Source organism: Camelus bactrianus, chromosome 4, assembly GCF_048773025.1.
Source record: "Camelus bactrianus isolate YW-2024 breed Bactrian camel chromosome 4, ASM4877302v1, whole genome shotgun sequence".
Classification (NCBI taxonomy): domain Eukaryota; kingdom Metazoa; phylum Chordata; class Mammalia; order Artiodactyla; family Camelidae; genus Camelus; species Camelus bactrianus.
The window spans coordinates 61,746,280-61,760,960 of record NC_133542.1 but is presented as its reverse complement, the minus strand read 5'-3'; the positions used below and the strand labels follow the sequence as shown (position 1 = coordinate 61,760,960).

General features: G+C 46.5%; 1 protein-coding gene across 5 annotated transcripts in view; it reads left to right on the top strand.

The window, feature by feature from the left end:
- The window catches only part of ASTN2 (astrotactin 2), an 800,009-nt gene extending 787,921 nt beyond the window's left edge, over positions 1-12,088 (top strand). For 4 of the 5 annotated variants that reach the window (XM_074362106.1, XM_074362104.1, XM_074362103.1 and 1 more), the window contains one exon: positions 11,263-12,088. In XM_074362106.1, the coding sequence (XP_074218207.1) occupies positions 11,263-11,500 (238 nt within the window). In that variant the 3' untranslated portion in view covers positions 11,501-12,088. The remainder of the gene's footprint in view (positions 1-11,262) is intronic. The other variant, XM_074362105.1, reaches the window with a different exon arrangement.
- Positions 12,089-14,681: the final 2,593 nt, after the last annotated feature.

Below are 14,681 nucleotides of genomic sequence, written 5' to 3'. Positions count from 1 at the left end.
ATCGTTCTGACTGCAGTTGGAAGCGGGGACTAGAGGAGTCAAGACCAGAGGGAGGCAGTGAGGCCCTTGAGGCTGTTGTCATACTGATCCAAGAGAGAGAGTGTGGTCTCCGGGCCGGGGTAGTATCAGTAGCCCCAGAGAGAATTGCATGACTTCCTGAAATACTTTGTGGGCAGCGTGTTTTGCTTTAAAGAGCTTTCAAATCACCCTCTAAACTAGGCAAAGTATCCTCCCCATTTCATCCATGGAAGAGAATCGAAGGCCCCCTCAGGTTGGATGAGCTTCCCAGAGGTGCACAGAGTTTGCTGTGGAGTCTGGCTCTGAGTTTCCCCCTGGGCCCGTACAACACTTACAGCCCTCCAAGAGTCTGAGGGAAGACGTGAGAGCCTGATCGAGGGATAAAAGAGATCTTTCCCTGGTGCGGGCCTTATCTGTTCCATTGGGTCCTGGACTGTAACTTGCTCCCTTTCACATGAAAGAAAGGTTCTCTAGATAAAAGCTAAAAGAAAGCAGACAGACAGCAGCTGAGCCCCAGATGAAAGCTGCTGGTTGAGTCATCCTGGCTGCCATCTTGCCCATGATCAGGGAGAGGCGGTCTATTTTATTGGGCTTCGCCACAGGGTTCAGGGAGTTCGGGTGGAAGCTAAACCAAGGCTTCACTGCTGACTTTGTCTTTATAATCATCTTGGATCCTTTATGACCCTCCAGGACATAAATCTTCTAGAAAGGCTTTCTGGCCACCCATTGAGGCAGGACAACCCACTCAGGGAGGGACTGTGACAACCTACTTACTGCCAGCCAGCTAGTCACCAGCCACTGCCCACCAACCCCTGCCTGTGTCACCCAGTTTCCTCCTCCCCTGGTCTTCCTAGTCTCCGGAGGGAATCTGAGGTTTCTCTGATATCGCACACTGGCATCAGCAGGAATCAAGGCCTCCGTCTCCTGATCTGTCCTGGGACTGCTAGTAAACCCACTGTGCAGCCGTGGGCTCTGGCCCTCTCTGGCCTGCGGTCTCTTAATCTATAAAACGACAGTAGTACTTTGCTGTTTTCAAGCAGTGAAAACTTTGTTTTCTAAATAAATCTTACATAGATCCTCAGGTCTTAGCTAGAATGCCACCTCCTCATTCACTCTACCTCATTCCTCTACCCATTCACTGTATCACACCCTCGTGTTTTAATTTTCTGTCATATCTACTGGGTGTAGAATCCTATATTGCTCATACGTTCTCTCTCTTCCCCACTGCAATGGCAGTTCATGCATAGCTAGTGATCCTTTTTGTCCTATTCACTCCTGTGAGTAGGTGCTAAACCATTATTTGTTGAATAATTGGATCATGGGATGAGTGGATGTGTGGACCAGGTGACTACAGAGTTGTTCTGCTGGAAGCTTGAGTGGGTGGCCTGGAGCCCCCGCTTCTGGGTCTCCTCTTCAACTCCTGCCTCCAGTCCCAGGGGTCCCTGAGGTCTACCTGAACTATCAAAGATCTATAGTTCACCATTGGAAACAACTGAATTCCACAAACTCCAAGGTTTTTCTAGCTTAAAAGTAACATTCTTAAAAAAAAAAAAAAAAAGTATTGGCCTTGCAAATGTTAAGAGACTTGAGGAGACCCTCACTTTAGTTAATTGATTCATCGATTCATTTAGCGTACTTACCATGTGCCAGGCCCAGTGCTGTGGGCTGGAAGTAGATAGGTGAAGAAGGCATCTCCTGCCTTTGCCAGGCTGAGCATCTAGTGAGAAGACTGGCCAACAAGCAGTTGCAGTGAAATATGTCACAAGAAGCATGCTATAAAAAGAGGGTGGGAAGTGTGTTTTAGAGTATCATTTGTCCACCTTTAATATACATGAGAATCACCTGGGGGGGCCTTGTTAAAATCCATATCAACTCAGTGGTCTGGGATGGACCTGAGATGCTGCATTTCTAAGAAGCGCTTTGGTGATGCCAGTGTTGCTGCTTTAAAAAGCACACCTTGAGTGACAAGGTTCCGGATGCAGCTGTTGGTGCAGCTAATCCAGACCTGGAACTCAAAGAAGAATTCCTGGAGAAGAAAGGAAAGTGCATGCTTAGAAGTAAAGGATGAATATGAGTCCTCCAGGTGGAAGGGGAGCAGTGCTCTCATCAGAAGAAACAACCAGTGCAAAGGTGAGAGAGGGTGGTGAGAGAACATACCTCAGTCGGGAAGAATGGATCTCAGTGGGGCAGAGAGTTCAAGGTGAGAGGGAGCAGGGAAAAAAGCTAGGCTGAAGAATTCAGCAGAGGTCAGATCGTGATGGCCCTTATGAGCCCTTTTCACGTGTTGCTCTTTCTTCCAAAAGCTGGATAAAGGTTTTAGACACAAGAATCAATGTGGGTAAGAGTACCATGCCTCTCAAGGGTTAGCAGGTATGCAGAACATCAGGGTGTAAAGGAGAGAGAGCAGGACCCTACCTTGGAACCAGGAGCCTTGGGTTCCTGTCCCAGCTTTGCCACCCACTTGCTGTGTAACCTTGGACAAATTTCATCACCTTTCTGGGCTTCATTTGAAACATAAAAGGGCTGGATTCCAAAGTCCCTTCTAGCTACAAAACCAAGGAACCCGCAAACCCTGAAGGTCATAGAGACCAGAGAAGAGGCACACCATGAGTGTCCTTTCACCTCTAGCCTAGCAAGTTTGTTTCTCAGCAACCCAGGGTGGCTAGGGTAATAAAAGCTTTTCCCAGGAGCACCCGGAGGGCTGAGATCATGCGGAGAGCTCTATTAGGATTTTGCTGGCCTGTAATCACCAAACCCCAAAATGTTCTCTACTCCGAATCTGTGGTCGTGTGACAGAAGGGCATCTCTTACCTCTACCTAATAAATCAATCAGGACAGTGTCCTCCAGAGCCTGGCTCCCATGACAACCACAGTTTACTGCAAACAACTGCTCAGAGAAGACCGGCTGACACCCAGCTGTCCCAGCTGTACGGTTCCTATTAGGAGACTTGAAAAACTGAGCTTATAGGTGGTCAGGGACCAGAATTTGCTCCAGGCAGAATATCTTTGACCACTCTTAGACTTCTTAATCCTCAGTTATGTTTGATTAAAATGATCAAATAGGGAGAAGAGAGCAAGCACTGGAAGAGATTTTGTCTTAGTAGAATTGATCTTTCTAGATTAGAAATAGTGCATTTGTGATGTCAGCCCCTCTTGCTTTCATGGCAGACATTGCTAATGGATCACAGAAATCATCCCAGGCTTGATTCATCCTGGAATCTTGCTCAACATAGCCAACCAGAAGCTTTTCCCATCTGAAAAGAGTGAGCGCAACCTATGAACTGCTGTTACTTTATTCTTAGTGAAGACATTGAAGTCTGAGATGTTACTGTACGTTCTTCATACGTTACTCTTTCCTTAGATATCTTGGAATAACTCTTGGAATTTCTAGGAGATTGGGAACAAGAGCAAACTTAGGCTTCTAGAGTCATATTCCTATCATCTCAGATGTACTTTTAATTTTTTCTTGCATACTTTGACTTTTCGGAAATCAGGATGGATTGTGCACAGTAGATGTGCCCATTACGTGTTGCATTTTTCTTTGCTTGAAAGGCTGTCATTAAATCAGTGGCATCTCTTAAAATTAAAGATGTCTTAGAATAGGTAAATACAAACAAGACACACTATGACTTTGAACAAATGTCCCATAGATCCTTTTCCCCATTGATCATATGCAAGGTAGATAATTATCTTGCAGTATCTATCAGTCCCAAACTGAAATAGCTTTTGGTCCATTGAGACTCAGTCATGCTTGCCATCAGCGTAGGAACAAATTCTTGCAAAAGTCTCATGATTTCTTAGGCGAGAACGAGGAGGAGACAAAGCCAAATGTAAATATTTTCACTAGTCACCTTACAAATCATGTTCCTAGCCTGGTGTTGAGGAAATATATTCCGATGGCGGTACCTGAGCTTCTGGTTTTCTGTTCAGTGGGGGTGGTCTGAGGCTGAATTTGATGTGGATTCATTCTGAAAGTAACCCCAGTGAACTACTGAGAAGCCGTAAAACTAAGGCTTCATTGCACAAATTTACCATACCAGCTTTAAAATGTGTGTGTATGCATGTTTCCAAAATGGAAGTGCCTTTATTGTATTTTGTGCTAAAAGTAATTCTTGTTCTTTCTGTAACATGTAAATGAGACAGATATGTATAAAATGGGAAGGAAAAATGTTGCACCTCTAAACCCCTAATCCCCACTCCGAGATAAAACTGTTAACAGTGTGCACATACCTCCCCAGACACAGATATGGATGTGACACTGGTATGCAAATCAGTAGGGCAACTGGTACAGACTTAGCATATGTTGACATCTGCAGACCACAGTTCCATTTCCATCAACTCTGCTATGTCTAACAAATACGTACACTATGTTCTGTTTTCTGCCTATTTCCACTTAATAGCACATGTACAGGTCTTCCCTGTGGATGATGCCTATGCAGATACGTTGTCTTTTTGAAGGGTCCTCTGGCCATGTGATTATATACATGTATCACAGATTAGTTTAGGTCTCTATTAAAGACCAACTAGATTTCTTCCAACTTCTTTGCTATTATAAATAAATCTGCGTACATCTTACCCACTAACCTGATTATTTCCTCAGGTCTTCTTGAAGTTCTTGTGCCATCTTATTCCTTTTATCAACCTCTGTTAGAGAATTGCTGTATTTTTAAAGCTAAGGACTGAAAATTATGAACTCCTTCTTCTTACACATTCAGGAGCTGGACATCAGGGGAGCTATGCACTGTCCAAGAAGCAAGCGGCAAGTATTTAGTTGAGCACCTATTAGGGCCCAGTCATTTTTATCTCATTTCATCTCCTGAACAAATTAATTTTGAAGATGAAGTGAAAGAGAAACAGTGGATTTAAGTAAACTGTTCAAAGGTACACAACTAGTAAGTGTGAGGGCTCAAATTGAAAAGACTGTCTTCTGATGTCAAACTAATGTCCTGTTCATTATGACACATTGCATCCCAAGATATGTCTACAACTAATGGATAATGTAATATGAATCTCAACAGAGAAATAAAGTTCTTCATCCACAAAGAGGAAAACATGACTTACGATAGCTGGGGAGATCCAGAAGAAGTCCTCCAGATGAAGTTTTAGCATGGCTTTGGAGCATGAATAGAATCTCAGTGAATGTGGTCATCGCATCTCAGAAATTCGATGCTGTGACATTTGTGTCACACCAGGTTCTCTTGTGAACTGCTCACCAGGTGCTATTTCTCTGCGAATCAAGCCCCTAGTTCCTCTTATATTAAAAACAAGCAAACAAATAAAAACGAGAAACATCTACTCCACCTCCTACTGCCACTAGATTCTACTGTGATCTGAATGTGTCTCCCCCGAAATTCATATAGTGCAGACCTAATGCCCAAGGTGATGTCGTTAGGAGGAGGGGCCTTTGGGAAGTGATTAAACCTCAAGGGTGGAGCCTTCACGAATGGGATTGATGCTCTTGTAAAAGATACTGCAGGGAGATCCTTGGCCCCTTATGCCACGGGAGGACACAGTGAAAAAGTGCCGTCTGTGAACCAGGAACACACCGAATCTGCCAGTGCCAAGATTCCAGACTTCCCAGCCTCCAGAGCTATGAGAAAGAGATTTCTGCTGTTTGTAAGCTTCCCAGTCTGCGGCCTTTTGTTTTGTTACAGCAGCCCAGACAGACTGACAGACTCTTTTCTGAGACATACTTGATTTGATCATCTCCAGTGCAGGGGAACCCACTGCAGGTATAGGAGGACCCCAACTACATTTAGAGGACTTTAGCTGTAAGGGGTTTTTTGTTTGTTTGTTTTTGTTTTCTGTTTGTCTGTTTGAGACCAAATTTGCCTTCTGTTAGTTGAGTGCTTTATTGCTAACGCTGAGGTGCTTTGCAGCAGAGATCTGAAATGCTGTTCTCAAACTCTGTTAGTCCTGGTCAGATCCTATGACCAGCCTGAGGCTTACTTCTACCACCTGAAGACTGGGACTGAAGCCTGCACCCTAGAATTGCGGTGAGAATTATATTTAAAATGACGTTGCATAGGTTTCTGGCACAGAGTGGGTCCTCAGTCAACTATAGCCATTATCATCCCTGACCCTCAAGGTCTTCCCCTCCTGTCTTCAGTTACTAGAACATCATAACCATTTTTTTTCCTTCTAAATCCCACCCCCTTCAGTGACACATTTGATTCCTGCTTTCAGCACTTCCTCAGAAGACTTCCCTTTGAGACAACCTGCAGTATCATGGTCTATCTGGCTACAGTTTGCATGTGGCTCTCTTACCAGAAGTGACTGGGGTTCTCCAGATGTGGCCTGACAAGGAAGGGCAGCATGAATGGAAGTCATTACTTCCCTTAATCTGCCCTCTCTACTTCTAGAGGTTGTGTTCCGATTTTTTGCAACCACGTCATGCCCTTGACTCTCATTAAGCTTGAGGTCAGCCAACACAGAGACATTTAAGCGCAACTCAAGGAGGCAGAGAGGAAGGAGAGAGGCCAGCGGGAATGTTTCCTTACTGCCTCTCCTCTTTTTCTCCATTCCAAGGCCCCCTTAGAAATTAGGTCTCTGTCTGATAACCGTGTCAGCAGCGGATTGGGTAATGATGCTGGGAACAGAATGATCGGTCAAAGGTTCTACAGTTCCCGGAGAAGCGGCGTCCCAGCCCAGCCCCTGACTCCTTCACCAGCCATCCCTGTCTCAATCTTGCCTGCTGATACAATGATGAATTAATGTGTGGTGTCCCCCCTTCACCTCTGGCTTCCTATCCCAGGGGGCCTGAGTCCTATCTCCGAGGAGGAAGGTTTCATTTCCGGTATTTGAGAAAAGTGGTCACTCTGACCTGTAATTTCCCCCTGCAGGCAAAGCTTGGAGCATGGCTGGCCTTTGATTTATGAATCTCCATTGCCTACAATTTCTTACTCAGCACTCTCGCCTCTGGTCTCTCGCTCCCCCTCCTCCTCTCCAGCCTTTGAGTACCTCCAACCCTTCTCCTCATTGCTTCGCCTTCCAACTTCTCCTGCCCTTGTCATCTAAATGCAAACCAAGGTGCTGAGGCATAGTGTACAGTGTAGAAGGAGCAGGGGATAGCGAAGCAAACTGCCGTCGATCAGGTGTGCATCCCTGTACTGAATGCCGAAGGCGGTACTTCCACTCTAGCCTAACAGCAACCCTACATAATAAGCATCTGCGTCCCCACTTTACAAATGAGGAAGCTGAGGCTTGTAGGGAAAAGTGGCTCATCCTAATGGGCTCTGGGGCCTATGTCCGTGGTACCGTAATGTACTGCCTTGAATCTTGGCTAACATTTACTGAGAACTAAGCGAGTTACCCAGGTTATCTCACCTTTCCAAAAACGCTGTTGTTATTCCCATTTTACTGATGCAGTAACTGTGAGTTAGTAGCATGGAAGAGCTTGCTCATGATCCACATAGCTAAGTTATAGAACTCGGATTTGAACCTGGGACTCCACAGCCAAATACTTCATCTCAGCGCTATACACTCAGGAACCCTGTTTCTGGCTTTGCCTTTGTTATTAACTTAAGGTGAAACGATTTTCTCATTTCATACCTTAGTTTCCTCATCTGTATAAAGGTGTGGTCCAATTGAGTTCCAAGAGTCTCTCTTTGGAAATGGCTGGGCCCTTGGAGACAAAGCGTTTGGTCATGTTAGGGGACTGTCCTTCCCAAGCTCATATTTGGGGCTTTTTTTGGTGACCTGTCTAGATCAAACAGTGACTCTCCATTACCCCCAAAATAGAATACTTCACCATGGCTCAGAAGAGTCTGGATGGTCTGATGTCCATCTAGCCATGGCCAAACTGACTGGTCTCTCACCCATTCTTTGCACTCGCCTTTTCAAACAACTGATGGTTTATGCTCTCTTCAGTCCACCTTTGGATGGGCTTTTTCCTCTGCCTTCCCATCTACCTGAAAAATGTGTTTGACCGTTGAAGACCTAGTTCAGATGTTACATCCCCTGGGAAGTTTTCTCTGAGCCCCTAAAGTAATGATTAGGTATCCATTTTATATACTCCCATAGCACCCAGCAAATTCTCCAACCCAGAACTCCACTGCTAAAGTAGAGGCTGTCACTATTTCGGTCGGTCTTTTTGTCTCCTGCCACTGACTTATATAGCTATGTGTTCAAAGCTTAAGCAGTATAGAAATGGTGGTGGTGGTGGTGGTGGTGGTGCTACTGATACTTCCTGACATGTATCAGGGGCTTACTGTGTGCCAAGCACTTTTCTAAGGATTTTACACGTATTAACCTATTTAATCCTTGATACAACTTTATGAGGTGGGCGGATGTTCCCCACTCTTGGTAAATAAGGAAACAGAAAAAATAAGTTGCTTTTTAAAAGGGAGAGAAAGAACGAACCAGCACCCCTACATACAATGATAGGAAACACGGAACACCTGGGTGTGTCTGTACCTGGTTTCCGGCCCCCAGTCTTACCCTCCCCCAGTTCCACTCTCCTTAAGGCAGCCAAACATGGTTTGGTTTTTTTGTTTGTTTGTTTGTTTGTTTTAGCTCTTGAGGTATTTAAATATTTTTTTAACTTGCTTTCTTTTTTTTAATTGAAGTATATAGTCAGTTTACAATGTTGTGTCAATTTCTGGTGTACAGCATAATGCTTCAGTCATCCATATGCATACCTGTATTTGTTTTCATATTCTTTTTCATTATAGATGACCACCAGATGTTGAATATAGTTTCCTGAGCTATACAGTAGAAACTTGTTTATCAGATATGGTTTTAAATAGTCGTCTCTGAACCTGTTACTTTGTGGCTTGAAACTCTTCAGTGACTCCCCAGATAACAATCATAAATAACATTTATTGAGGGCTTATGATAGACTCTTTAATGCTTTTTTGATTTTTAAAACAACCTTTGTGGTAGATACAGCCATTATTCTCCCATTTTATAGGTCAGGAAACTGAGGTAGAGCTGGTTAAACAGTTTCCTCCGTATCACAGAGCTCATGAGTGGCTGAGTTGGTATTTGAACCTGAGCGGTCAGACCCAGGAGCCTGCGTGGTGCACAACAGATGCCCTAGCTTCTGAGCTCCAGTGGCCTGGCTGCTGCCGCTTCTCCAGTTTCCCACTGCGTGCCCACCTGTACTCTGCCACAAATTCCCAGAACTTCTATGCAAGCCCTTCTCTCTTTGCCTTTACCTGCCTCCTGTTGTGCCTCTGCTCTCTTCTTCGCCTACACCCTGCTCATTTGTGAGACTCAGCACAAGTTCCCCGTCTACAGGCAGTCTTCTTGGGTTTCCCAGTCCTAGCTGGGCACTGTCCTCTGTCTTCCCACAGCTCCCACACCCCCTTTATCATGGCTTCTGCCACCTGTGCTGCCGTTTCCACTTGTCTGTCTTTCCCACTGAATCAGGAGCTCCGCCATGTAATAAGTGCTCAGTAAAGGAGCGGCCAAAGACTTTATCGCCTTTAACTTCACACCCGCCCCATCTGTCAAGTGAAGAAACAGGTTTGGAGTAAGTTCCCCAAGGAGCAGAGCAGGGACTGGAGCAAGGAGGGCTGCGAGCGCGCTCCTCGGGCTCCTCCGGGGAGGCGCCTGCAAGGCAAGAGGGCCGTGGGTTGAGCGGCAACTCGAGTGTGATTGCGAAGCCATGAATTCTTGGCACCTCAGGAAATATTCCACCCAAGTGGTGAACTATACAAAGAGGACTTTTTGAAAGGCACCTCATAAATCGTGCCCACAAAACCTCCACACATAAGCCCGGCCCTTTTCCAGCCGCCACACAGGTGCCCGACACAGTCTCCCATTTGTGGGGTCTGCTGTCGTAAAACGCCCTCCCTCCTGAGGTCTCGGAGGGGCATGGAGAGGACAGCAGGGGAGCGCCTCCCCCTTAGCCCCTCCGTGTTCCTGGGCATCTCGAGGATGCTGAGGTGCAGAGAAAAGCGGATTCCACATGGAGACCCACAAAGCTGCCTTATGCCCTGACCCAGGAAAAGGATGTTTCCTTCCCTCTCTAAGCCTCAGTTTCTACCTCTCTAACGAGAGTAGGTCAGACTAAGTCATTGGTTCTCAAATGGGGCAATTTTGCTCCCCAGATGACATTTGGCAATGTCTGGAGGCAACTTTATTGTCACGCCTGGGGCTGTGGGTGCTAGTGGGATCTTGTAGACGGAGACCTGGGGATGCTGCTACGTGTCCTGCAAGACCGCGCCCACAGCAAAGAAGGGCCCAGCCCACGCGTCAGCAGCGCCCCTGAGGGGAAACCTTGGGCTAGGTGCTCTCAGAGACACTCGCCATCTTTAATTTTCTATGCAGACATCGGATCTCCTCAGGGGTCCTCTCTGGTGTCGTGTAACGAGCTGAGGGTGAGTTCCTAATGATGGTCACCACCGTACAGGTAGTTCTTGTTGAAACTAGTGTTCAGTATGACCTCGGTCCTGAGACGTCATCACGGCAGTGCTTTTTAGTAGCAGCTGTCTATCATTTTTTGAGGGCGTACTCTGTGCCAGCCTTTGGGCATTTCTCTTAGTCAATCTACAGCCAGTATATGAAGGTAAGGCCAGTATCGCTATCGTAGAGATAAGGAAAAATGAGATAGAGAAGTTCTGATTTGCGGATATTGCTACATAAAGGCTTTGATGAAGCAGAAACACAGAGGGCAAGATTTTCTTCTGACTATGAGAAAATAGTAGGAGAGAATTAGGAAAGTCAGAAAGCAGACAGAGGGGGACAAGGTGTTTAGGCCCAGATCCAGATGCCCAACTTCAATGGTCAACTTGATGTCCATCTGTGGTCAAGTAGTGTCATTTCTCTGAAACCTGGGCTCCATACTCATTATATACGAGTGGAAAGAACAGTATGTTCAGGGCTGTTGTGAAGATTGAATGTACATTTTTAAATGTGTATGAAGTACTCACGTAGTGTCTAGCATGTAATGTTAATACATTTTAGTTACTGTTCTTGTTGTTTATCATTATTACAGTAATTTTCACTTGGTCAGAGTCCTAAGGTTGCTAACGTTATAACTCTTATATCTTAGAAGTGAAAATGTTAGGTCAAAGGTTGTACCTCTTTTTTACTGTTTACACATTACACAGCTGAAGAGGACACGTTCCAAGGTGAATTTTGAACAGGTATTCAAGAGACCGCATTCAGGCCAGGAATGGCTAGGAAATTGTTATGCCAAGAAGTCTTCATCTGTCTGTGAACCGTTATTCACCTCTTCCAAGGTCTGACCCTTGGTCCGGGCTTGTTTCTTCATCACTGCCCCCTTCTGTCTTCCAGGAAGGCCCACCTGATCCTGAGGCGCCTGGAGAGGGTGAGCAGCCACTGTTCCAGCCTCCTGCGCAGTGCCTACATCCAGAGCCGTGTGGACACTGTGCCCTACCTTTTCTGCCGCAGCGAGGAGGTCCGGCCTGCCGGTATGGTGTGGTACAGCATCCTCAAGGACACCAAAATCACATGTGAGGAGAAGATGGTGTCCATGGCCCGAAACACGTACGGCGAGTCCAAGGGCCGGTGAGGGAGGGTGCCGCCCTCCGTGAGCACAGAGACTCTCCATAGGAGAGGGAGCCGTGCTCTCTGGATCCTGGGGCCTGGGTGGGCTGGGGTCAGCTGAGGATGGGCCTGGCAGATGAGGCTTGCCAGCAAGGCCAAAGCGAACTCTTTCTCTTGTGGATAGCCGACAGAGAACTTTGTAACCACTGGAATTATTCATTTCCCCCTATCTTTTATTTTTTCTAAGATATCCTTTGACTCTATCAAAGTCTCTCCTTTTTAAACTTTTTCTTATGGATGGTGGACAGTCCCAAGGCAGGAGCTTTCAGGCGGAGACCAAGCGGCCTTTCCTCTTCTTCTTCCTCCGGCCGCACTCAGCTTCCTTCCTGCCATGGACCCCAGGAGGAGACCTACGGAGAGACAGTTGGACCTCTTCAGCATCAGGATGGAGGCCCCGAGGATTGTTGCAGTGAGGAAGCTTGGGTCTTTAGGACCTTTTATTTTTCAGACGTGTTTGAATTTGCAGGACCCCTGCCTCTTCCTGCTGCCTGTGGGTCTGCCCAGAGTCCCTGCAGGACTTTCCATGCATTAAAAATTCCTATTGTCTCTCTTTCTGCTTGGGTGGTGTTTCTTACAAATGGGGGGGCCTCTGTTTATTCAGTCAACAAATAGTGATTATCTACTATATAGTAGGCACTGGGCATGCAGCTAAAGACAGAGATGCTCCCTGTTCTCAGGGAGTATACAGCCCAGTGGAAATGGTAGAGAAACCACCAGTTATTTCAGGCTGTGGTAGGGGAAGGTTGGAGGTTCCTGGGGCTCATTGCTGGGTCATGAGACAAACTGGAGGGGTTCTGAGATGCATTCTTGAAAAAGCGATGCCTAGGCCCAAAAGATGGGGGGGGGGGGCTTTGCTCCAGGCAAGTGGGACACCGTGAACAGAAGTCCAGAGATAAGAGAAAAGAAAACCCCTTCAAGAGCTGAAAGCACTTCCATTGAGAACGGAGATCAAAGTAGGAAGAAGCCGTAGGTGAGGCTGGGAGCTAGGCATAGCGTTGGAAGTCTCGGGGAAAAAGTTTGATGGTATTTGAAGTAACTGAGAGTCACTGCAGAACATTAACACAGGAGTCGACTTGTTCTTTAAGAAAAACCATCCCAGATCCAGAGCGTAGGTTGGACTGGAGAAAGCTTCGAAGAAGAGAGTGACTTCTGTCATTTTCCAGAAGTGATGGCAGTTTGGACCCTGTGGTAATGGGGAAGACCTTCCACCGTTCAGTCTCCTTTTAAATGGCAATTGTTTCGCTTCCGTTGTGTTGCCTGGGAGGGTAATGAGTACCAAGAGGCTTGGTAAGTTCTTAACTTCCTGGCAAAAGCTCAGAGAGGCCGGCTTGCTGGAGGAAATGGGATGGAGGTCAGGTATTTCATATGCAGGGATGACGCCCGTTAAAGAGTGTAGGGCCCTGCGGGAATTCAGAGGGGAAGATACTGAATGTCAATAAAATATATGCAGTCGGAAATAAGCGTACTTCCCGGGTTTGATGAGCACTGATGAGATCCGTAACCCCCTTCCCGAAAACCTCCGTGTTGAGTTTTTTCTCCCCACCCTAGGACTCTAATAATCCTATATGGGGAAAGAAGGAGGTTCTTCCAGACAACTCACGTGCCTAAAGATCCGCTCAACTTCCAACAATCTAAGCTCAAAGATGCTCTTTCAAGAAGTTTTATTATTCTTGGGCTTACATTTCTGCAAGCATGTAGGTGGAATTTAGACGAATGAATTCCCACTGCACTGTGCATGGCTCTTCTTCCAGGAATAGTATATTCAGAGAAAAGCAAACATCTTTTAGAAAAAAACAAAAATGAAAAGAAAAGGAATAGTTACCATTCATTGAGTACTTGTCTGTCTTAGTGATGGTAAAACAGAACCTCCGAGACTAGGTGACTTATAAACAATACAAATTTGTTTTTCACAGTTCTGGAGGCTGGAAAGTCCAAGATCAAGGCATCAGCAGATTTGGTGTCTGGGGAGAGCTGGTGAGTTCATAGACACCGTCTTCTTGCTGTCTCCTCACATGGTGGAAGGGGAGAGGGAGCTCTCTGGGGTGTCTTTCTTAAGAGCACTAGTCCCATTCGTGAGGGCCCCACCCTCATGACCTAATCATCCCTGAGAGACCCCACCTTTAAATACCATCACACTGGGGATTAGGTTCCAACACAGGGCTTTGGGGAGAACACAAGCATTCAGTCTATAGTGTTGCCACACGCCAAGCCTGTTCTCCATTGCTCTCATGTGCACCCTTTCCTGAGGCCTAGGTCCCAGGCCTTCGCCGAGTCACCCCGCTGCTGTAGCTTTCCATTGTCTTGACACAACCCGAGGAAAAGTTGAGCTCAACGGTTGCAGTAGGTTAAATTCCCCAGTGCTCTGGGGCTGTGGTCTGATCCTGAGTGAGTGTGAGTCTGACTCGACACCGTTCACCAGGTCTTCCCCTTGCGTGAGTCACTTGATGCCTTCACCCCAGCTTCCCCATCAGCAAAATGGAGTAAATGGTGGTCTGTCCCTGCGGTTATTGTGAGGCTTGAGTGTGATAACAGCTGTAATGCGCCAGCGCAATATATACAGTAGGGTCCTTTTTTTTTTCTCCCAATAGACAATATGCATAATGCTATTAATCTTGGAGAGGTAACTAGGCAACTGTCTGAGAAAGGCTTAGAGAACTCTGCTTAAGAGCAGAAATTAATGACTAGCAGAAGTATATGGATTGTAAATAGTATCAGAGTTGAAGCCAGAGAGAGGTGGCCACAGTGGGGGAACTTAGCAAGAGCCGCAAGAAGTGTGTGCTTGGCTCTGAGACTCTCACAGGTGGCCGTGGCCTCTGGATAGCTGCCTGGTTTGCCAAAGTTAGCTGGCCCCTGAGGATATCCACCGTCAGGCTGTCTGCAGCTCGATCTTCCGTCCATGCCCCTCTCTGGTTTCAACCTCCCTTTCCTGGCATCGTGGGGCCTATTGCCCTTCGCAGCCCCAGTAAGTCCCTCAGGAGTGGGATTGAGAAGCCTGGTGCGACAGGTGTGTGTGTCTGGGCCTTGCCATTGCAGGAAAGGAGGTTAGACCAATATTTCTTAAGATGTTTCATTGGAAAAAGAAAAAGAAAAATTCTTGATGTGCTACCGAAGCTGCCCGGCCCAGCACCCTGGCCTCTGCACAGCCA